The 26,739-nt window shown below is 38.2% G+C and overlaps 1 protein-coding gene across 1 annotated transcript in view; it reads right to left on the bottom strand.

Annotated features, from left to right (window-relative positions):
- LOC132556497 (uncharacterized) overlaps window positions 1–18,880 on the bottom strand; it is a 39,794-nt gene extending 20,914 nt beyond the window's left edge. The window contains exon 1 of the mRNA XM_060220905.1: window positions 18,726–18,880. Coding sequence (XP_060076888.1) covers window positions 18,726–18,768 — 43 coding nt within the window. The 5' untranslated portion in view covers window positions 18,769–18,880. The remainder of the gene's footprint in view (window positions 1–18,725) is intronic.
- Window positions 18,881–26,739: the final 7,859 nt, after the last annotated feature.

Below are 26,739 nucleotides of genomic sequence, written 5' to 3'. Positions count from 1 at the left end.
CATGTTACACTGGTATCGACGCGTTATAACATGTTACACTGGTAAGGACACGTTATAACATGTTACACTGGTAAGGACACGTTATAACATGTTAGACTGGTAAGGACACGTTATAACATGTTACACTGGTAAGGACACGTTATAAAATGTTACACTGGTAAGGACACGTTATAACATGTTACACTGGTAAGGACACGTTATAACATGTTACACTGGTAAGGACACGTCATAACATGTTACACTGGTAAGGACACGTCATAACCTGTTACACTGGTAAGGACACGTCATAACATGTTACACTGGTAAGGACACGTTATAACCTGTTACACTGGTAAGGACACGTTATAACATGTTACACTGGTAAGGACACGTTATAACATGTTACACTGGTAAGGACACGTTATAACATGTTACACTGGTACCGACACGTTATAACATGTTACACTGGTAAGGACACGTTATAACATGTTACACTGGTAAGGACACGTTATAACATGTTACACTGGTAAGGACACGTTATAACATGTTACACTGGTAAGGACACGTTATAACATGTTACACTGGTAAGGACACGTTATAACATGTTACACTGGTAAGGACACGTTATAACATGTTACACTGGTAAGGACACGTTATAACATGTTACACTGGTAAGGACACGTCATAACATGTTACACTGGTAAGGACACGTTATAACCTGTTACACTGGTAAGGACACGTTATAACATGTTACACTGGTAAGGACACGTTATAACATGTTACACTGGTAAGGACACGTTATAACATGTTACACTGGTAAGGACACGTTATAACATGTTACACTGGTAAGGACACGTTATAACATGTTACACTGGTAAGGACACGTTATAACATGTTACACTGGTAAGGACACGTTATAACATGTTACACTGGTAAGGACACGTTATAACATGTTACACTGGTACCGACACGTTATAACATGTTACACTGGTAAGGACACGTTATAACATGTTACACTGGTACCGACACGTTATAACATGTTACACTGGTAAGGACACGTTATAACATGTTACACTGGTAAGGACACGTTATAACATGTTACACTGGTAAGGACACGTTATAACATGTTACACTGGTACCGACACGTTATAACATGTTACACTGGTACCGACATGTTATAACATGTTACACTGGTAAGGACACGTTATAACATGTTACACTGGTAAGGACACGTTATAACATGTTACACTGGTAAGGACACGTTATAACATGTTACACTGGTACCGACACGTTATAACATGTTACACTGGTAAGGACACGTTATAACATGTTACACTGGTAAGGACACGTTATAACATGTTACACTGGTAACAGTTTTAATGAAAACAAATTTTAGAAAGTGACGGAGTTTCACTTCACTTTAGACTGTGCAGAACTCCGTAAAGATGAATATATGTTTTCAAGTGAGAGAATGTGCAGCGTGCTAAAAGATTTATATATTACTACAGATATATATTTATATACAAGAGACGCCAAGCCTAGACGTAACTAATGGAAGCGATCAAATAGCATTATTAAGATGTTTCGATGTATCTGTATGACATAGGTTTATTCATAGAAAGAAGAATTTTCACAACATGCCGATTTAACCTGATCGTAAATGTACCAAGATTTTTTCTTCCGCAGTTGTCAGTATATGATGTTTAAGGTTTTAATGGTTTGATTTCCTCCATTTTGTGAGGCAGTTACACATAGTTGGTGTTTGTTAAACTGATCGGCGCCAGAGACGGCGATTGGCGACGGCGACGGCAACGGCAACGTGGATATTGGGTAGTTTGACCGGAAATATCACAAACAGACAACAAGGTATTGCAGACGAGACGATACAAATTTCCTCACGACTCCACTATGATGTAAGAGTAGACGTATAGAAAATCGCCAATTTTCTTAAGCTTGATTGGAATCCCATTAGAAATAACGCCGCTCAAAGCAGTGGCCTTGACCTTGAGCCTTCAACAATGAAATTCTACCTCAACCGAGGTGTGATGGCCATGAATAGATGTGTGAAGTTTGATAAAAAAAATCCCGTTAGAAATGATGTTGCTAAAGCACTGACAACATCTTTCTAAAAATCTAACGGTGACTTTGACCTTAACCCTGGAACCATGAAATTCGACTTTCGAACGTAGCTAGGTTTATACCTCATGAACGTGTCTCCTGCTGACCAGTTCTGACCAGTTGGTGAAGGTAAAAGTAAGAGATGAAACACTCATCGTCCACGTTCATTTACGCGTGTTACACGTGGGGTCAAGACGTGGTCAGAATGATGTGTATACTGAACCAATTATGGGTAGTGTCAGTTGCCTAGATCCTAAATGCTAAGTGCACTCATATACATAGCCACGGGTCTTTAAACGTCTGTAACTTTCTCCGTCCACAGGATATTATGTGGACCGGAATGTAAGAATGCTTCGACGTCATTTATTTATTTACGTATCATTTTTAGGATAGGCATTTCCAAAGTGGTAAGCATCAGCATAGATTCTACATAAACACTTAACATTTCGAATGTCACCAGCATTGAGGACGTATTCGCAAGACAAAAAAGTCCTTTCAATATGACCATCGGCCATGTTCTCATCACTGGTGATACTTAACAGCTATTCTTAATGGTATAATCTAGCGTCCGTCAGTCCTTAAACTGTTGTTTGCAAACACTTCTAAATAACCCTCCACTAGGTGGCTAATTCCTTTCTGTTGGCCATCGATATCGATATCATTAAGAAAAGGATACTTAATTAAAATAGTGACTTAATCATATATCAAAAGTTGTCGCTTAAATGATCAAAGGTCTCGTCTGACGTTGTAGTTTTCATTAACCTCCCCTTATTGTTTTCATTTTTAAAACACAAATGTCTAGCGAGGAAAACTTTTCCCTTTAAAGATGTATGTTTAGTTTACCAGGGATAGACAAGCAAAATGTAGATAATTTTATCATATATTGTAAGTCTCAAGGATTTGGCCGGAATGCAAACTTGACTCGACTTCACAGCATGTGTGGATCTGAAACCAGCTGACAACATATTTTGATGGTGAAAATATAGATAGTTAGAGAGATTACTACTAATCGTCGGCTGTTGCCAGGCGGCATACTGGGTAACGCCTACATAAAACATACAGGCACACAATATTTCATAAATATATCGAAAGAAAATATGAAACAAATGTACATGTGTAGGCATGTTATTAATATTTCCATGTTGGCCATTTCATACGAGATTAGGTGACTGAGGCAAACGAGGGTTTGGTGAAGTGTATTGTACATGTCACGGTGTGACATTTAACAATAAGGAGGTTTACCAATGTTATACTTTTATGTAAATACACCAAAAAAGTCATATTTTACACACAAAATATTATCAATACACAGTTATCCAAATCTTTCATTTTGAATTGATCTCTTATGTATCCCGAGAAATCGATCAAACTCCTTTGATGTATGGCTGACGTTGCAAATGTGAACGTCACCCCAAAAAGTAACGTTACAGCAAAAAGAAGTTAGACAAACGTTTGACTTAACTACACCAAGGGAACCAAATACTGGCGCGATCAAATGGATATTTATGTATCTATGGATACAGATACTTTTCATAGAAATGTATCACCAACTTTTCACTCGCACGCATTTTGATTTGTTGGAAATTCTTCAAAGAATATTGGAATTGCCAATTCGGCGAATGTGTTTATAACCCCGTAAATACCTCATATAATGACAGATGGTGATCAGACTGCAACAATTCTATGTATAAGAGCTGCAACGGTAGATCGAGATCTCGCGTATACAAACGAGTCTTATTCTGCATGTGCAAGAACAGACTGTCTGTTTAAACAAACTGGTCTTCATGTTGTATGTAATTAACGTGCATCAACATATCCCTCATCTCCTACACGTGAAGTTGTTCTACTTAACCTTTACATCTCTCATTTCGTCACTGGCTTTTTCCCGAATAAATTACCCCTTGGATATATATTTTTGCAACAATTACGTCTTTATGCACTACACATAGAAATATAACGTGCATATTACACTATGTTGTATATGCCGTTCTGTGTAACGGATCGGTAGAGCGTTTGATCAGTGGTCTGATGTGTTCATATTCCTGCACACGGAGGTTGTACAGTAAAGAGTACAGATAAAGAGGGAAAATACCAGGCAATCAGTTATTTATAGATCTAAGTGTGTTGGTTAACGTCAATACGCGCCTCTAGCGCTTGCACCAATTACTCGTTCTGTAAAACGACAATAAGATGGCGCGAATGCCCCTGGGGAGTAACGGTCCAGGTATCGTGTTGTAAACTTACAGACAAAAAGTTTGTGCTAATCTCGATTCTCACACATGAACTTCTGTAAGAACATGTATCGTGGCTTCAATTTAGGAAAATGTATTGAGTTCTCAAAACCACGGACACCACTATCAAATGAAGTTATGGAGTTATGAGCCCGTCATCTCCTTGTAATTTGGACATTGAGTTTGTATCACAATTTTCATACCCTTGTCAGCTAGATAACTTGTGGGAATCTACAAAATTTATTTTAGTTATTTAACATTCGACAAGACCCTGGTATCGACAACTCGGAACAATACAGTAATGAAGGGTAAACACGTCTCCGTTTGTAAATCAGGGAAGTTTTAAGGAAATCCTGATCAAATGTTTTAGATTAAACATTATCCGAGCAGTTTCAGTAATAAGAAACATGAATTCTAAAACAGTTGTTACACACAGACCGGAATGTGGTGACCAATTGTATTACTCTCGCTCATGGATAACGAAATTATATACTGGACAGTGGGAATTCAGCTGATAAGCCCACGCTGTTTCATTGGATGGCAAGCTAAACCTTGAATATTGGCGATTCCCTTCTGGACAGTGACCAGCCACAAAGATACAACAAGCGACCCATACATAAAAAATCAATCTGATCTAAAGCTACATGAATTGATTTTTATGATCCTCTGTATTTTGTACATGTACACACATCAACGTATTCATCCAGATCTGGTAGCTTGCATGGCATTTTCCCTACTGGTATGACAAGTAATGTTGAAGAAAAAATAAATATTTCGCAAAGTAAACATCCTCAAAACTTACAATTAGTATTAAGCAGACGCATGCTAGTAATATGGTGAGGACTTAGTGTGGGGAAATTATGTAATGGTCGTACATCATTAGTGAGTGGGGGAGGGGGGAGCATTCTCAACCATCAAAGGACCAAAGTACTGGAGTGGTAAACGCTTGATACCATGGAATAGACTTTCATACAATTTAATCACACTGTTGAACTGCTGAAAGGATCAGAAAAGCAAGGAGAAAATACAATGTATTGATATCGATGTAGTAAACACTCTCAGAAATACTGCAGGCGATATCGTGCATATGTATTGGTATAAAACCTGTTGACATTCATCTATTGTAAACTGCCTCCATTTACGATCGTAACCGAACCGAAGTCAGAAATCATTTCCCGTGACAAGTCAGTATTTAATTTAAACAAACCCTATTCAGACTACAGTGATATCTTGATTGACTATACACTTGCATTCCACATGTGATGTGACGTCATGATAAGCACAAAGCACCTGCAACACGAATTACACCATGTTCAATCGCTACAACGGCGTCTTCAAAATGTAAACACTGGGGTGTACAAATCGAAGCTTGTAAAGTCGAGGTCAGGTAAGAAACCCGACTTCACATCTTTGCCAATGTGATGATTTTGTACTTAACTTGTAGCGCACGGACAGCAGCGATATTTCGGGTATCTTTTAAGACCAGAATTGAGGTTGAATTATGTATGGTTAATCCAGTATGCCCAACAAACACTGGCCAGTCAAACCAAATTTTCATATTTCTCTTCTGAAACTTGCTTTCCTCTCAGTTCTTAGGAATGCATCATTACAATGCAATGCTGAATATGTATATCGATTCCTTCGGCTGTAGAATTTCAGAACAATGATTATTTATCTTCCATGTTTCATAACATAAAATTGTGAATCAGGGGTGTCTAAACACAATAGATAATTAACTTTTCTGACCAATCTTGCCGATTAAAGCTAATTTTTTATATTGTAAATAACTTCATTTTAGCCAGTAAAATTCGGAATTTATGTATAGGAATGAAGATAACCTTATCCATATTTATCTATACTAATCCAATTTGTAGAACTCAGAGAGAACATTAGTATAAATAAACTTGGATCTGGTCACCTTTCTACCTATATGTATTTATCAATTGGAAGTTTACTCAGAAATGTTCCGAATCTCGATAATTTGCCAAATGATGTGTATATTGGGCCTTTAAGCTTAATAACAAACAACCCTGGCAATAACTTCATGTCAAAAGTTCTAAATTCTAACTTAAATTACTTAGTAATAAAATGCAATAAAAACTTTATTTTACAACAATTGTTGAACAAGCTTGTTGGCCCATTGACGATGGAAGCGTGATGGTTTGGCAGGTGACCCCAAGCTTTTTTTAATGTCCGTTCGGGAATTGAACCCCTGACTTATATTTGAAAGGCGAGTGCGTTACTACTGCCATCTACCATCCGACCATCTTAAAAGGAAATAAATGATAAAATTATTCGCCAGAAACACTACTAAGTTGTAAGCGGTAATTAGTGACAAGAAAAGAAAGTAATGAGAATATAGAGTTAAATAGTACACCCAAAGTTCATGACAAAGCGAACGACATTGATACAAGCGCATACTGAATGAGGATAATACGAGGAAAATTAACAGAGTTCACGATATTATAATCAAGAAGGTTTAGTTCAATCCCTCCAAATTGAATTGTGGCACTCTGATAGTAAGGGCCGTAACTCTGATAGAGATTTACAAAATTTGTAGCAAGATCCACTAACATTCATCACACCCTTGTCAGGAAATTCAAAATGCTATTTCTTATCAATTATTGTTTTCCTTATTAATAATTCTTTTTCTCATTTTTATATTTAGTGACGTCGTTCAGTCGTTTAAATGTCGCCAGGTCAACCGTAGTAAGATGATAAAACTAACGTTTATAATAATTTGCTTCGTTTGACTAGTGTTAGTGTCAGAATGTATCTATCTTGTCATTAATTTCACAAGTGTGCGTCCTACTGACGGCTGCTTCTGAATCACCCTAATGGAGGGAGCACACTGGCTCCGTATGCCGCAGAAATCAATGGAACTTTTCACCCATCCGGAGTAGCTGTCCGACTTGTTGGCAAATTACCAATGGTCACTGGATACTAATCATCCGGCGACGGGAAGGGTTCAACTCTCTGGCTAATTTAAATGATCGATTGTCCGCCGTTGGCCCAAGGTCACCAACCTTGACATCTATCTCGCTGTAGTCTCGCCTGTGAGGTTTTGTCTTGGTGGGCGGTCAAGCGTCTGCGGTCAGTTTTTCTTCGTCGAGAAAAGACGGTCACTGACAAATAAACCACGTGCTTTTCTTGGCACACTAGAATATTGTTGTATAAGGGATGAAGGGACAAGCTCCATAAATATCTATATACTGCGACATTGCCGTTCTAGCTCACTTAAATATCGATTAGTACTAACTTTGCATAACGTATGTATATACAAATGCACGTGTTTTCTTCCTGTGTCAATTGGTTGAGCTCTATCACGTGATTGGTGGTGACTCAACGTACAAGTACATGTACCTATTAGTGCACGTGAACAAGACCCACTCACTATAAGTGATCGCAGCCACAGCCGACACACTCGCTTTTTATTTCAATTGTATCTAAACAATGGAAATACAATAACTGTGTAGCACGGGGTTATCTACACTTCGTGATATAAAATTATACTATCGAGGTTGATTGGTATGTCGTTAACACGTAAATCAAACAAGAGCTCGTTATAATCTGTCTTACTGAAAGGAATGATGTAAATATGAAATCTATAGGTATAAATCTTGTGTATGTAATATGACAGATATTCCTACATGTACATAAGCCAGTTAACGATATGTTATCTCCTACAGCAACGGCACATCCTGTCCTATACATGGGACAGACAACAACGGCACATTCTGTCCTACACATGGGACAGACAACAACGGAACATCCTGTCCTACACATGGGACGGGGACAGACAACAACGACACATCATGTCCTATACATGGGACAGACAACAACGGAACATCCTGTCCTATACATGGGACAGATAACAACGCCACATCCTGTCCTACACATGGGACAGACAACAACGGCACATCCTGTCCTAGACATGGGACAGACGACAACGGAACACCCTGTCCTATACATGGGACAGACAACAACGGAACATCCTGTCCTATACATGGGACAGACAACAACGGCACATCCCGTCCTACACATGGGGCAGGGACAGACAACAACGGCCCATCCATTCCTATACATGGGACAGACAACAACGGCACATCCTGTCCTACATATGGACAGACAACAACGGAACGTACTGTCCTACATATGGACAGACAACGACGGCACATCCGGTCCTACACATGGGACAGACAACAACGGCACATGCATTCCTATACATGGGACAGACAACAACGGCACATCCTGTCCTACACATGGGACGGGGACAGACAACAACGACACATCCTGTCCTACGTATGGACAGACAACAACGGCATATCCTGCCATACACACAGCAATGACATATCGTGCCCTTAATCTTGGACACATAGCCACATAATGGCGCGTCCTCAAGACAGACCGCGACGGAACCTCATGTCCTACACTTAGGACATAAGCGACATGATGTCATGTCCTTACTCGAGACGGATAAGTTCACCTGGGACAAATTTGTAGTTTGTAAGACAGATAACGGGGACATAATTAGACAAGGTAAATTACAAACTTATTTGTCATTGAATAGCCATGATCAATCAATGTACCTTAGTTAGCCTGAGGATACCTACAAGGCATCCCGTAGACATCAGTCGAGGAAGAAATAGATTCATTCTGACGGAACACGGCATTCATACAACACTAAATGTTGAAGTGTCATGCTGTAAGGTTTTACAGGTCGAAAGACGCTGTCGCACTAACTGTTAACAATCATTTTTGTGGATGACTTGTAAACACTAAATTGTGGTGAAATGACCATGCGCGTCCGGAACATTAATAGTAGATATAGCAAGTCTACAGGAGGACTACAAGGTCAATAGCAGATATACAAGGTCTATAGAGGGACTACAGTGTCTACAGTAGATAAACAAGGTCTTTAGAGGGACTAGTGTCTACAGTAGATAAACAAGGTCTAGAGGGACTAGTGTCTACAGTAGATAAACAAGGTCTTTAGAGGGACTAGTGTCTAAAGAAGATAAACAAGGTCTATAGAGGGACTACAGAGTCTACCGTAGATAAACAAGGTCTATAGAGGGACTAGTGTCTACAGTAGATAAACAAGGTCTATAGAGGGACTACAGTGTCTACAGTAGATAAACAAGGTCTATAGAGGGACTACAGTGTCTACAGCAGATCAACAAGGTCTATAGAGTGACTAGTGTCTACAGTAGATAAACAAGGTCTATAGAGACACTACAGTGTCTACAGTAGATAAACAAGATCTATAGAGCGACTAGTGTCTACAGTAGATAAACAATGTATATAGAGGGACTACAATATATAAACAAGGTCAATAGAGGAACTAGTGTCTACAGTAGATAAACAAGGTCTATAGAGTGACTACAGTGTCTACATTTGATAAACAAGGTCTGTAGAGGAACTAGTGTTTACAGTAAATAAACAAGGTCTATAGAGGGACTACTGTGTCTACAGTAGATAAACAATGTCTATAGAGGGACTAGTGTCTACAGTAGATAAACAAGGTCTATAGAGTGACTACAGTGTATTCAGTAGATAATGTATATAGAGCGACAAGTGTCTACAGTAGATAAACAAGATCTATAGAGCGACTACAGTGTATTCAGTAGATAAACAATGCATATAGAAGGACTGCAATATATCAAAAAAGGTCTATAGAGGGACTAGTGTCTACATTAGATAAACAAGGTCTATAGAGGGACTAGTGTCTACATTTGATAAACAAGGTCTATAGAGGGACTAGTTTCTACATTAGATAAACAAGGTCTATAGAGGGACTACTGTGTCTACAGTAGATAAACAATGTCTATAGAGGGACTAGTGTCCACAGTAGATAAACAAGGTCTATAGAGTGACTACAGTGTATTCAGTAGATAATGTATATAGAGCGACAAGTGTCTACAGTAGACAAACAAGATCTATAGAGCGACTACAGTGTATTCAGTAGATAAACAATGTATATAGAAGGACTGCAATATATAAAAAAAGGTCTATAGAGGGACTAGTGTTTACATTAGATAAACAAGGTCTATTGAGGGACTAGTGTCTACATTAGATAAACAAGGTCTATAGAGGGACTACTGTGTCTACAGTAGATAAACAATGTCTATAGAGGGACTAGTGTCTACAGTAGATAAACAAGGTCTATAAAGTGACTACAGTGTATTCAGTAGATAATGTATATAGAGCGACAAGTGTCTACAGTAGAAAAACAAGATCTATAGAGCGACTACAGTGTATTCAGTAGATAAACAATGTATATAGAAGGACTGCAATATATAAAAAGGTCTATAGAGGGACTAGTGTCTACATTAGATAAACAAGGTCTATAGAGGGACTAGTGTCTACATTTGATAAACAAGGTCTATAGAGGAACTAGTGTTTACATTAGATAAACAAGGTCTATAGAGGGACTACTGTGTCTACAGTAGATAAACAATGTCTATAGAGGGACTAGTGTCTACAGTAGATAAACAAGGTCTATAGAGTGACTACAGTGTATTCAGTAGATAATGTATATAGAGCGACAAGTGTCTACAGTAGATAAACAAGATCTATAGAGCGACTACAGTGTATTCAGTAGATAAACAATGTATATAGAAGGACTGCAATATATAAAAAGGTCTATAGAGGGACTAGTGTCTACATTAGATAAACAAGGTCTATAGAGGGACTAGTGTCTACATTTGATAAACAAGGTCTATAGAGGGACTAGTGTTTACATTAGATAAACAAGGTCTATAGAGAGACTAAAGTAGATAAACAATGTATATAGAGGGACTACAATAGATTAACAAGGTCTATAGAGGGACTACAGTGTCTACAGTAGATAAACAAGGTCTAAAGAGCGACTACAGTGTCTACAGTAGATAAACAAGGTCTATAGAGCGACTACAGTGTATTCAGTAGATAAACAATGTATATAGAAGGACTGCAATATATAAAAAGGTCTATAGAGGGACTAGTGTCTACATTAGATAAACAAGGTCTATAGAGGGACTAGTGTCTACATTTGATAAACAAGGTCTATAGAGGAACTAGTGTTTACATTAGATAAACAAGGTCTATAGAGGGACTACTGTGTCTACAGTAGATAAACAATGTCTATAGAGGGACTAGTGTCTACAGTAGATAAACAAGGTCTATAGAGTGACTACAGTGTATTCAGTAGATAATGTATATAGAGCGACAAGTGTCTACAGTAGATAAACAAGATCTATAGAGCGACTACAGTGTATTCAGTAGATAAACAATGTATATAGAAGGACTGCAATATATAAAAAGGTCTATAGAGGGACTAGTGTCTACATTAGATAAACAAGGTCTATAGAGGGACTAGTGTCTACATTTGATAAACAAGGTCTATAGAGGGACTAGTGTTTACATTAGATAAACAAGGTCTATAGAGAGACTAAAGTAGATAAACAATGTATATAGAGGGACTACAATAGATTAACAAGGTCTATAGAGGGACTACAGTGTCTACAGTAGATAAACAAGGTCTAAAGAGCGACTACAGTGTCTACAGTAGATAAACAAGGTCTATAGAGGGACTACAGTAGATAAACATGGTCTATAGAGGGACTAGTGTCTACAGTGGATAAACAGGTCTATAGAGGGACAACTGTGTCTACAGTAGATAAACAATGTCTATAGAGGGACTAGTGTCTACAGTAGATAAACAGGTCTATAGAGGGACTACTGTGTCTACAGTAGATAAACAATGTCTATAGAGGGACTTAAGTGTCTACAGTAGATAAACAAGGTATATAGAGGGACTACAGTAGATAAATAAGGTATATAGAGGGACTACAGTGTCTATAGTATATAAATAAGGTCAATAGAGGTACTCCAGTGTCTACAGTAGATAAATAAGGTATATAGAGGGACTACAGTGTCTATAGTATATAAATAAGGTCAATAGAGGTACTCCAGTGTCTACAGTAGATAAATAAGGTATATAGAGGGGCCACAGTGGCTACAGTATATATTTGTGAATGATTGATACATAAGGTCAATACTTAAGGTCAAGAACAGTCTACAGGCCAAAACCAAAACAGTAGTTTAAATGGTCGACAAACGTTGGGTTACAAGCTGAACAGTAGTCTGCAGGGTAAATGGTACGTTACAGCTGTAGGTTGGGTATTATTGCGTCAGCAGCAAAGGCCATACTGAAGACACGAGAAATGAAATTAAAAGCTCAAATGCACGGTACCACGTCGCTTTCAAATGTTGTTGCGAGTGAACAATAAAACTGCAAACTTTACTAAACGTACAATGTAAACAGGCGGTGAATACGCTACATCATTTCCCTACTGACCAATAACATACCACGTGACTATTAAATATAATATCATTTTCCTACTACAAATGTACAATTATAGTTATCTCTAAAAGTTCGAAAAGGTCACTTTTTATCAGTATGGGAAAATTAACTAATTTACAATGAATTTGTAATTCTTGTTTAAGAAACGATTTACCAAACACACAGCTATATGGATCTTTAATCTGTCTGTATCTATTCTCCTGAAGTCTCGTGTATAGTTGCTTCATCGATCTGGTGCATATGGGCGTCTAGTCTGGTGTACGTTTGTGTCAAGTCACGTGTATGTGTCTAGTCACGAGTACATGTCCAGTCTGGCGTATGTGTCTAGTCGCGTGAATGTGTCTAGTCACGAGTACATGTCCAGTCTGGCTTATGTGTCTAGTCGCGTGAATGTTTGTGTCTTTTCACGTGTATGTGTCTAGTCTGGTGTGTGTTTTTTTGTTTTGTTTAGTCTTGTGTATGATTGAGTCTGATCTTGTGTATGCTTATGCCTGGTCTTGTGTATGTTTGTGTCTAGTCCCATGTATGTGTCTAGTCGTGTAATCGACAGAATATAACTTCATCAAGTCAGTTATGGAAGGCCAATATCAAAGCCCCATGCGATTCAATAAGACATCGCCTACGAGATGTTTGTTGATTCGCCTCCAAAATACTACGACCATAATACAGAGATAACCAAACTACTCAAGAGCTGAGTTGGTGTGCTTCAAGTAGTCCAGTACGATTTTTATCTCTGTATAAAATACATCTGTTACACGTGCACTGTCCTTTAGGAATGTACATGTATATTTCAAACCTATGTGGAATATGTGGTTTGGACACGAGTAAAACATAACTCTGACTAGGAGCAGCGATGATGACTTTGACAATTCATGGTCAGATTCATTCAATTTAGTTAGCAACATCGTGTTCAATGTGTATTCATCCTAACTACTATGTACCAATCTGTGATCAGAAAGCGAACGGGCGCCGTGTCCATTACTCTGGGATTTCTGAAAGTTGATATCGACCGGGCGACGTTAGACCTTGCCATATCCGCAGGAAGTCTGACCTCGTGACCCATTATCTATGAAAAGTATAAGACTAGTGAAGCCTGCAGTATTGCCATATCACACATTTGAACATGATTACATACTCCTTTAAAAATGCTGCTAGGTCATTACGCATGACCCATTCTTCAAAAAAGTACTAATCTTACTGTGACCTTGATATGAACGCCCTCTGTGACCTTGAGATGAATGCCCTCTCGGGGTTCCCTGACGATCACTCTGCCCCGACGTATCGCTTTCTATTCGAGGTGCCCTTTCAGAGTGCCTTCTCGGGGTTCCCTGACGATCACTCTTCCCCGACGAATCGCTTTCTATTCGGAGTGCCCTCTCGGGTTTCCCTGACGATCACTCTGCCCCGACGTATCGCTTTCTATTAAAGTTTTGTTCGGAATGTTATATAATATATATATATATATATATATATATATATATATATCTCTTTTCGTTATGTGTTGGTCTCTCTCTGTGCTGACCTATTATACTCCTGTTTATGGAATGGGGAAATACTAGATATGTCTTCCATAAGCTAAAAGGCCAATAAATGCCAGCTTTTCGACAAAATATTTTCCATTATTATCGATTCATGTGAATTATAATTTATACATTTATATCATTAATTTGTTCAGAAGTACCTCGACCCTATGTGTTAATTGTGTAATATTAAATTCATTCTATCTTTTCACTAAACTCATTAATGCCATTGGAATTTTATATGGATATCACCTAAATAGATGATGGTGAAATATGCTGAAGACAAAAAAACTTCTTCAAAAGGTCCCGTTTTAAACCCATTTTAAAACATAATGTGGGTCTATATTCGTACTTAACATGTAATGTATTCAAAACAAAACATGATTATTACTATTAAACGGTGTGAGCAGCAATTCCGTGCTTTCTCCTAATACAAATGTGTATATATGTCCATCACTACAATTTGACCAGTTGATCGCGATATAACAAAAACATACATGTACCTGTATATGGCCTCGGGCATCACCTGGTTCATCACAATAGATCGTGCAGAAATGGAATGTTCGCATCGTTAATACATGTACATTTCTGTCATTGTGACGTACTTTTAATTAATCTTAGTGACAAAGGTATCTATTTCAATCGTGAATGGCGTGTATCTGTTTTTGACGCTACCGAATAACATAACAATTCAATGCATTATGCTTGCGTCTATTAAGATATGACTACGTGCACTTACAATAATACTGTTTGGGACATACATATATGAAAAAAACCATCACGCATATCTTTTCTATTTCAATAAGTGAACTCTTGTTTCTATTTGATGGTGTATAATCACTATTTTTCCCGTCCGTCTAAACATCAAGAGGTGGGCGTGTCTTTTTACTCTACATCTACCTATGTAATGTATTTTTAACCTTATTGTATGACTGCACCAAGTCTAGTACCGTTCCAAATCATTTCATTCCGATTTTCCGAGTCCGCTGTCACCCTTAATATGTACCTATCGTTGTTAATTATTGTCCCCTGTAAATGCTATCGAAGGGATGTTACGATGTAAAGTTATATTAACAGGTTGTGCGATATGATACGCGACCTAAATGTTATTTTTGTTAAGTCTTCATTTATTAGTAAGAATTCGTAATTGCTTTAGTCCTAAATGCTAACAGAAACACATGTATTCCAAAGGAGCAATATGATCAGGTGGCGCGGTCAGGTGGCGCGGTCAGGTACCTTGTCCACGTTATGGCTAAGCCATTCCAGTGTGATCGTTAGCGATGATGTAAAAATCCCCACATGGCGTTATAGAAACCCATCGTTACAAACCTTTCAACTCGTTAAACAACCAATAAGTATAAATTAAACAATAAAAGTTATAATGAAGTAAACAGTGAAAAATGATGTACAAATCAGCATCCTGGTGTTTTAAAGGAAACATGCGTATGGGGACCTTGAAGGGCAAAGCCGTATATTTCTACCGAGATTGTAGTTGAACAGTGCTTAAAAATTATGACTAGGATTAGTAAATTAGTATCACGTGTTAAAGACAGCATATAATTAATGTGACAAGTACGAAATAGCAATACTTCGTAACCGAAAGCACGTGTGTAAGCACCGGAAGTAGATGTAGACCTTGCTACCAATTACAAATTCACTAGACACATGGCGACTGCCTAATTGAATAGGAGAGATCGACAGTTCAGTTGAAATGGTCCATTGTGACTACAGAGAGGACTATAAAAACTACTTTATTGTAGTATCCCATGTGATTCAGTGCCACTCACACGGAATCAATCAAGATCTTCTGCGACAAGTACAGAGCGCTATCCTGTAATACTATCATTCATCATTACAGTGACTTGACCTAATACATCGTAAGCGAGTGACTCATGGACTCCCGATTTACAAACTCCTGAATTCACAAGACTAATGCCGGCAGCATATTGAGATATTTTGAGATGGATTTGGAAAGGGGCTTGCCGTGGGAGCGCCAGCGGGAGACTTGAACCATATGAGGATTGCGAAACTAGGCTTCGATAACCAATCATTAGTGTGTTTAGCATTAAAAAGAGACTTGTACATCCGCCAATGTGTTGGAATATTTTCAATTTAAGCAGTATTATCGATCACAGATTTAATTTCAAACTTCGAACAACAAAGCCAGTGCAACTATACCTTATGGCTCTGCCGGACCCCTTAGAGTAGGATGAGATCATCAACGCATTAGCTGTGTGCATACCATCTCTAGATTTTGACACGTGCAAATGGAACTTAGGAGCCAAATGAAGCACGTGAATATGATTCACAATTCCATTCATACATTAAAGATTTAACAAAATTACTTCAACGGTATGACAACGACACCAATTTTATTGGCGAAAAATCACTATTCAGCGTGTCCCTTTTGTTAATTACGCCCAAAGATATCAATGTATCTTTACATGTCGTTTACCTGTGATTTACGCGGAGCGTTAGATGGGAGTGGGCTAGGTGACGCGCCTGCTCCGTGTCAGCCATGACAGAAGCGACCGGTATCCACGGAATGTTTCCTTCTGTCTAATGATATCGTTTCACTGACCGCCGTAATTACAGCGTCTAACATTCGAAGGTCATTGTTTATCTCTCCGTCAGATTCACCACTATCCACATAACACGAATCAGCATCCTATGAAGATACGCGGAAGTATTTTCCAAACATCCCGTGTACTTTGCTCGTCTGTATGGCGGCCTATGTGTGCAGTGTGTTGGTACTTGACTGCAACCCCCATGGACATTATCCGTCATGCTATATACAGAACTGTATACAATTTATATGCCATGGCCATGTGGACTGCTGATATACCTGACAGACGCTTATCTCGAGTATAAACCATCAACCCAGGACACGTTCAGACAGACATCAAATATTCATGAATGCAGTTCTTCAACGTTATTTTTTAAAATTAAACAAAATTAATTAATTACAAAAATTACAGGAAGGACACTGGTAATATTTCCTTGTCTTTTGGGTGAAGATATAACACATTCGAAAAATACGCGTACATTGCCAGGTAGTTTATATATTTCGGTGAAGATATAACACATTCGAGAAATACACTGCCAGGTAGTTTATATAGAGAGTGACGTACCGTTAAGTTACTGCTTGAGCACAAAGTGGACAAAGCTACACTTATCTTATGAAAACGAAATCAGGATATATAGACTTCACTGTCGCGTTCACTTTTGCCCGCTCCAAAAAAATATCACGTTATCTCTCCTGGTATTGGGTGTTCAAGTCACGTGAGCTGCTCTCGAAGTTTATAGGGGATTAAAACCATTCCCAATGAGTGATGAGACAGCACAGTTATAATTAACAACTCCACTCATGTGTTTTCTCCACAAACAATGTAATACACCTTTCTTTATCGTAATTGGCAAATAGAAGACTATTTCTTCACACCTGTGTGGCAATAGTAAACGTCCCAGTCACCAACCACTATGACCAAAGTCCATATGGTTTTTAGCGCGTGAAATATGTTTACCTTATCATCAAACTTTGTCGACAGATTATTGGCGGCGGGAGCAAAATAAAACTTTAAATTGGGAGAGGATCATTTACCGTGGTATAAAGATGCTAGTAGCCTTCATTTACCAGACATAACATACGGTTACAATAAAACAGACGACAAAATTATTACAGTGTTAAGAGTATGACAAAATAAACTGAAAATCGAACATCAACATTTTGTTATAACGCATTCAACAAACTGCGAGTTCTAAGATTACGTGGAAACGACCGATCAAGTTTTAATTTCCTGTTCCAAACAAAGAAGTAAATAGAAATAAAATTCCTCTGTATCCCCATCCCCCGCTGTAAAGAATTGTATGATCACATAAAGCACGCCGCATACTTGTAAAGTTGAACTACTAACACATAGTCCATCGAATGAGACTTAAAATGATGACCTCTGCGGTTATTCAGAAAAAAGCAAGCGTGATAACGCTGGCTCAGAGGGTAGAGTTGGATTAACATTAGGGACTATTTATCAAGAAATTTTAACGGACATCCGAAATATCCACAATCGGTTATCCTGCTGCCTAGCCAGAGTCATCTTCATCCCATTCTCACCTATAACATCATACCATTTCCTCTCTACACATTTTTTTATATCTTTTGTCATCCCCTGAAAGGCCGTTACAGAGGACGTAAAACCCGTTAAATCACAGACATACCACACCATGTGCGATGAGCCGCCTTGTACAGCTATGGTACAGCCATGACCATCAAATGGTGTAGAAAGGGCGTTGGTTGCCATAGATATTGGCGCCGGCCGGTTACTGCATTGTTAACACTAACAAGACTGGACACACGTACACAGCTTTAGAACATTGTCAAAATTTAAGTGAGGATCGGGACTTTACAATGTAAAACAGACACAAAAGAAATTCGCTATAGTAAAGGAATTGCTGCCTCCCAAGTACAGGTAAAGCCGATTTATAATAATTACGGCCAGTGCTTTACAAAGTCGTGATAACAATCAAACTTACCTGCGAAAGTGATGAGGACAATTATACCAGCGAGATGATACATTTTCTTAGCTGTGTCGTATATTCCTTTGTAAAAAAAATGTTAAGAAGTCTGCAGGTATTCCAATGGAATGTTCTGCGTGTGAATCCGAAGGCCGCTGTGGCTAAAGTGATGAACTGCAGTGTAGAGTAGAAGGCGAGACTAGCAGCAAGGGGCCCGCCACGGGATGTTCGTCAAAGATCTATGGACTAGCGATAGTGAGGATGTAATGAGTCTCGAGTGTCGAAAATCTTTTTATGTCGAACAAACCAAAAAGTAGGGAGCGAGAAAAACGCACTGTCAGCCCCATACCCCAACCCCTCATCTTATTCTGTAAAATGTACAAGTCCTTTTTGCATGGGTATTGGCTCGATACCAGTGAACTCATGGCTCAGTACTGATCCAGTCTATATTCATTATAATTGGCACAGTGATTATTTTCCAATGAAGGCAATTATTTTATTTTTGACCTTAGCACACCAATTTAAACGTCACTTCTTCTGGAAAATTTGAACAAAAAATACAGGAGCGAAAAGGTGGGGTTTATATTTTATCTTTTCTAATTCTGGTAAATTTTAGTGCGAGCGACAGTAAAATTTCACAATCATGCATTTTGATGCCTAAAAGGCGGCACATATTGGATAATTTAGATAGTATTTGACTGTAAGTATTTTTTCATGCTTTTAAGTGATCTCCTTTATATGGGAACATTCAAACACATTTTTTTCATTCTCTTACGTAATCAATATTTTACTGCACAGTATTTCCATGGTGTGTAAAATAGTTCACACCAGGTTATCAAAGAAAAAAGATCAAAAGAAATGAAGAGGCAAATTATCTTGTTTTGTTTGGAAATGAACCCAAGATTTCTGGGTACATATATATACCCTCGTAATTTACCCTCAATCTACCTAGACACTCTGTAATGCTCACCCACTACACATCAAGAGACTCACTGGTAAGATAGCTCACCCTCTGTATACCACGACATTCTCTGGTAAGTTCACCCTAAATCTACCTAGACACTCACTGGTAAGTTGGCTCACCCTCTGTATACCAAGACATTCTCTTGTAAGTTCACTCTAAACCTACCTAGACCATCCCTGGTAAGTTGGCTCACCCTCTGTATACCAAGACATTCCCTGGTAAGTTCACTCTAAACCTACCTAGACCATCCCTGGTAAGTTGGCTCACCCTCTCTATACCAAGACATTCTCTGGTAAGTTCATCCTAAATCTACATAGACATTCCCTGGTGTTACGTTACGGAATTAACATACAGCAAATGAAATCCAACAGCTAGGTTTACAATTCAACAATTTAATAACAACAAATAAATTCTATGCAGTACAATTACAGATATTGCGATGGTGTACAGAGCTGGCCACTATCTAATAAAAAGTCAGAACTTTTCATGCGATGGAAGTCCTTCAAATCCAGCAGAATTCACAAAAGATTGTCACAAAAACATGGTATCCGAAGAATAATCCAAGAATCGTTTCCTCGTTGAGTATATATAAGTGTAAGTCCACAAGGCACTATCACTGAATCACCGTGAAAGTCCATACTTCACAGACTGAAGTCTCAAAGTAAGCTCACTCCAGGCGTTAATACTTCAAAAAGGCTCATTTCCATCATGTTTATATACACTAAAGGTTTCTAGAAAGTTCTTTTCTAGATGATTCTAGACTAGCAGGTACCTAGCTTGTTTACATGTGTCTCCAGAAACTTCCGGAAACACCCAGGTAATTCTAATAACCGAATTTTCCAGATTTAGAAACTTCCGGAAACACCCAGGTCATTCTAGTAACCGAACTTTCTAGATTTAGACACTTCCGGAAACACTCAAGTAATTCTGATAACCGAACTTTCTAGATTTAGAAACTTCCGGAAACACTCAGGTCATTCTAGTAACCGAGCTTTCCAGAAAAATCTGCCTGGCATTATCTACACATATTGTGACAAATAATTATAAACAGGTTTTTATGTAAACAATCAATATGACACAATGTATGTAAACATGGCACATATGAATTTGGATTAATACACAACATTTATACATAACACTGGTAAGATGGCTCAACCTATGTATACCTAGACATTCCCTGGTACGTTGGGTCACCCTCTGTATACCAAGACATTCCCTGGTAAGTTAGCTCACCCTCTGTATACAAAGACATTCCCTGGTACGTGGGCTAACCCTAAATCTACCTAGACATTCCCTGGTAAGATGGGTCAATTCTGTATACCTAGACATGCCCTAGTCAGTTGGCTCACCCTCTGTATACCAAAACCTCCTCTGGTAAGTTCACCCTAAATCTACCAAGCTACTTCCTGGTAAGATGGCTAACCTTCTGTATACCAAGACATTCCCTTGTAAGTTCACCCTGAATCTACCTAGACATTCCCCGGTAAGATGGCTCACCCTCTGTATACAAAACATTCCCTGGTAAGATCACTCTAAACCTACCTAGACACTCCCTGGTAAGATTGCTCACCCTCTGTATACCAAGACATTTCATGGTAAGTTCACCCTAAATCTACCTAGACACTCCCTGGTAAGATGGCTCACCCTCAATGTACCTAAATATACCCTCGTAATTTACCCTAAATCCACCTAGACACTCCCTCGTAAGTTCACCCTAAATCTACCTAATTATACCCTCGTAATTTACCCTCAATCTACCTAGACACTCTCTGGAAAGCTCACCCACTACACATCAAGACATTCCCTGGTTAGATGGCTCACCTTCTGTATACCAAGACATTCCATGGTAGTTCACCCTAAATCTACCTAAATATACCCTCGTAATTTACCCTCAATCTACCTAGGCACTCTCTTGAAAGCTCACCCACTACACATCAAGACACTCCCTGGTACATTGGCTCACTCTCTGTATACCAAGACATTCCATGGTAAGTTGGCTCACCCTCTGTATATCAAGTCATTCCCTGGTAAGTTCACCCCAAATCTACCCAGACATTCCCTGGTAAGTTCATCCCAAATCTACCTAGACACTCCTTGGTAAGATGGCTCTTCCTCTGTATACCAAGACATTTCCGGGTAAAATGGCTCACCCTCTGTATACCAAGACCTTCCCGGGTAAGTTGGCTCACCCTCAATCGACCTAGACACTCCCTGGTAAGTTCAACCTCAATCTACCTAGACACTCCCTTGTAAGTTCACCCTCAATCTACCTAGACACTCCCTGGTAAGTTCACCCTAAATCTAACTAGACATTCCCTGGTAAATTCACTCTAAATCTACCAAGACACTCCCTGATAAGGTCACCCTAAATCTACCTAGACACTCCCTGGAAAGTTGACTCACCCTCTGTATACCTAGACACTCCCTGGTAAGTTGGCTCACCCTCTGTATACCTAGACACTCCCTGGTAAGTTCACCCTAAATCTACCTAGACTCTCCCTGGTAAGTTCACCCTAAATCTACCTAGTCTCTCCCTGGTAAGCTGGCCCACCCTCTGTATACCAAGTGATTCCCTATTAAGTTCACTCTAAATCTGCTACGACATTCCCTGGTAAGTTCACCCTTAATCTACCTAGACATTCCCAGGCGAGTTAATTCTCTACCTACCTAGAGATTCCCAGGTGAGTTCATTCTCTACCTACCAAGACATTCCCAGGTGAGTTCATTCTCTACCTATCAAGACATTCCCAGGTAAGCTCATCCTCTACCTACCAAGATATTCCATGGTAAGTTGGCTCACCCTCTGTATACCAAGATATTCCGTGGTAATTTCACCCTAAATCCACCTAGACACTCATTGATAAGATGGCTCCTCCTCTACCTACCAAGTCATTCCCTAGTAAGCTCATCCTCTACCTACCAAGTCATTCCCTAGTAAGCTCATCCTTTACCTCCCAAGTCATTCCCTAGTAAGCTCATCCTTTACCTCCCAAGTCATTCCCTAGTAAGCTCATCCTTTACCTCCCAAGTCATTCCCTAGTAAGCTCATCCTTTACCTCCCAAGACAGTCATTCTCGGATAAGCGGAATTAGCTGAATCTCTATCGAGACAGTTTCTGATTTGGCCGCTGTCGGTAATAAGGAAAGGTTGAGTGTCAACAGATGCTCACATTGTCTTAATACATATAAGGTGTTTTTGTCCTTTCATTTATTTATTTTTGTGTCTTATATCAATTTGCTTGTGTCTTCAGTATTCAGTTTTTGTATGATAATTGTCATCTATTCAGAATTTTTTGTTAGTGATACTTAGCGCCAGCTTGAATATCCTTCAAATATAGCTTTATAGTCTATCGTTCTAAATAAAAGTAGAGATTTTAACCATGACAAAGTGAACAGGAAGATATTGATGAAAGCTTTGGATGAGACGTAGGCCTATCCCTGTATCGCTTCCTTTTCATAGAACATTCTTCATTTGAAAGTTGATTTCCGTGTCAATTCAAGTGGCAGATAACGAGTCTTGGTCACAAAATATCTATGTTACAACGGCCTTATTACATACCATAGTAAGTAGACCAGTGACTCTCCCGACCTACTATTTTACACAAGGGAGTGCTTAACACTTGGTATATATAGGAAAAACTACATATTACATATGTGTGTAAGTGCGACCTAATACCCTCGGGCAACACAGCTACGTTTACTGACAGATGTGACAGTTGTAGCCCAGCCCGCGAGGGATACCATAAACGTATTCATATACAGTCGGCTTTTAAATACTCATCAAAATACAATTATACAAGACATGTTTACAATAATAAAATCAGTGATTATGTGTTGTATCCGCGCCTCGATTGAAGTGCTTAAGGTACGAAGTGCATACCGAGGAGTTAAAACCCAATGGATGTGGAGAGGGATGTGAGAGTGGGGACTTATACTCATTCAGCAATTTTTAAATAAGTACTATACATAAGGACGTTTTTGATGTCACATCTTTTATAAGTGTTTTTGGCCCAGTCATTGTTTCGTTCTTGAATTTATGGTTAGATGTACGTACTCCCTAAAACCAATGTTCACAGTTGACATCCTTGGTTTTTACACGTAAATACACTCAAAAATCAAATGGAAATATTCAACGTGTTTTTGTTAAGTTAATCAATGTTAATACAATAGATTGAAGCCATGGTCGTGTGTGTATTTTGACGATGTGTTTAATTATAAAGCAGTGCATTCTAGGAGATATCAAAAATACTTCTGCGTATTGAACTTTGTTGGTCAGTTTGGTAGGAGATCAAGTACGTTGAATGAAGTAGATAAATTAAGTTGTAACATGCGAGAGATGTTGCAACTGTTCATGTAGAATCGATTTCGAGAGAGCTGTCTATAGTCTTAATGGGCCCCACTAGTGGTACAGCAGCTGTCGCGTTCTGATAGATATTGAACACACATACACACACGTCCTTTCTTCTAAGACCTACTAACATCGATATGCGTTTTCAAAGAAAAGGTAAAAGAAAATTCCGAAAAAATGAAGATAGACGAAAAGCTCAAATTGTTGACTGGTTTATCAGTAGAAATTGTTAGAAAAAGAACTACTATTGTTTAAGTATCCTCAAGAAGTTGTCGTTAATTCGGCTCTGATTTTGAGAACTTGACATTGTTTGAAGTAATCAAGATATATCATCAATTCGTCATCTCAGTTCAACTTTTATTGCATATTTCAGACACAAGGTCGAAACTCAAGACGTTTGCTCCATCGCTTGTGACTGTCATCTTTACTCTAATACTACCATTTTGAACGCCGCTAGAACACCGACGTTCGTCGGTGAAACAAAACGCCTAGAAATAGGACGAATCAAGAAGACGAAAAACCCGTCATCAACCAATTAACCATCCGGTTTGACATCAGAATATCACCTTACTCTACATGTCAAAATATTCCTGTCTGTCACACCTTATAAAAACCAAAACAGATCGATCACGATATCGATGAAATCAGATTATAAAGAACGTAATTAAATTGGTTTATCCATAGAGATTTTATTAGTGTGAATAATAGTTGGACTTAACAAAACAGACTACACATATATTCAATATCTGAAGATGAAATACAAAAAGAACAGACTGACCTTAATCTTAATTCTAGATGTACGTGCTCGAATTCGATGGAACCAGCGCAAAATATGACCAAAGGAAAGATTTGCACGGAGACTCCTTAAAAAGGGTAGATATAAAGATATCAGGTGTTCCGGGAGAGTAAGCTTTTTCTTGATCATCGACAACGCCTTTCTTGTAAATCTTGGTCAGTACAAGTAAATAGAGCCACGTTCCCATATGAGAACAAAGTAAATGTAAGTTCTTCTATGACCCACACACGAAGGCAAATTTATAGTACTGAACAACCAATTTAAGTCTCCATTATCATCTCTCCGAAAATCAGATAAATTAATTTCGCTCAAAAATGTCATGGAATCAGAAAACTGATGTCCTTTTATGTGCAATCCACCATCACTACAAACAAGGAACTTAATATATTACTAGAAAAAAACTAGATATGATGTGTCTCGAAATGAACAGCTAAACTGTAGACGTCACGATCGTCTACCTCTTCACAGATGGATAGTTTTACCTGGGAAAGCTGTCATCTGAGAGAGAAAACAGGTGCATGACTTTCCTTCCAGGAAAATGTAACGTTATCTATAGGTCAAAGAAAATCCTCTATCATATTAATTAAAAAGGTCATGGCCATGAAAAAGAGTACTTTGTGAACACGTGCCTAATTACATCAAAATGTAAATATGACGCTCATCCATTGACCATTCAATCTATTACATGTACCTGTATACTATTTGATTTATTTCTGAATTTTGACATCATCACAACCAACTGCGGAGAGATTTCCTGCTGTTAGTGAAATTGTATCGAAATTGAAATTCCATGAAAAATTCTATAATATTAGTATTTTGATATTACTCGTTCTACATATTAATAGATTGGTAAATATATTCAGTTATCAAGTTCCAACAGGAAATTCCTTTAATGTTGAAAACAAATCTACATAACAGATAATTGGTTTACAATTAGTATGAAATGCATTGTGTACTCTATTACTTGTCGTGTTGTAGAGGACAGCACGTTACACTACAAAGTAATGAAAATATCAGTTTGAAACCTACTATATTGATTAAGTTCGTGGAAACAAATAATCAGGGCTCACTATGTGTAAACAGAGAAGTTTGTTAATAATATAATTAGATTAACTGCTACATAATAAGGTAGATATTGTTTACCTTTTCAAGGTTCATATTTCTGCTTGCATCGCAACCCCAGGAACCTATTCACGAAACCGTTCTCATGTGCAAGCATGGATTTTGTGCTCAAGTCTTCTGTCTTGTTTCAGTAAAAAATTAATAAAAATGCAGATTTTGTCAAAGATTTGAAAATATTTTGAAAGGACTTCAAGCCAAACGCTATATTCAATGTTTATATTTGACATGTATTATTGGATATGATTTAGGTGAATTATGAAAAAGTGATCTTGAGTACAAAATCTATGCTTGAGCATGAGAACGGTTTCATGAATACGGGCCTTCTGGTGTAACTCCTTTTTTTCTTCGTATTTGGAGTTCAACATGATGAAATTAGTACATATGTATAGAACAAATGAAAAGTACTTCTACCAATGCTAAAAAAATCCTTAAAATAAAGGATATAAATGTACAACTCTTTGACATATTTTTCAATTTTCTAAAATAGGAAATATATTTAACTGTCTTGTGTATATGTCTTGTAGCAAGTTCAAAAGTATCAAACCTCTGTATTTTTCAAACAGGTATATGCCTGAATAACATAGAATGTATTTGTCATCTCAAATCTTCGTTTACAAATAAAGACGAGGGCATTTTCTCTATAAATTAACATTAATTATGTAATCCCTGTGTTGTAAACATTTTACCTTCGATATACATCAATCAATATCACTATCCCAGACACAAACTCATCAATCAGGTGGTGCATTGTTGCATCAAAAGCCAATATACATGTGTATATTTCGTATATAGGGTATACAAAT

This window comes from Ylistrum balloti, unplaced genomic scaffold, assembly GCF_031769215.1.
Source record: "Ylistrum balloti isolate Yb309-2 unplaced genomic scaffold, AGI_CSIRO_Ybal_v1 Utg370574, whole genome shotgun sequence".
Lineage (NCBI taxonomy): Eukaryota > Metazoa > Mollusca > Bivalvia > Pectinida > Pectinidae > Ylistrum > Ylistrum balloti.
Note: the sequence above shows the minus strand (reverse complement) of the source record. Positions and strands in the feature narration are given on the sequence as shown.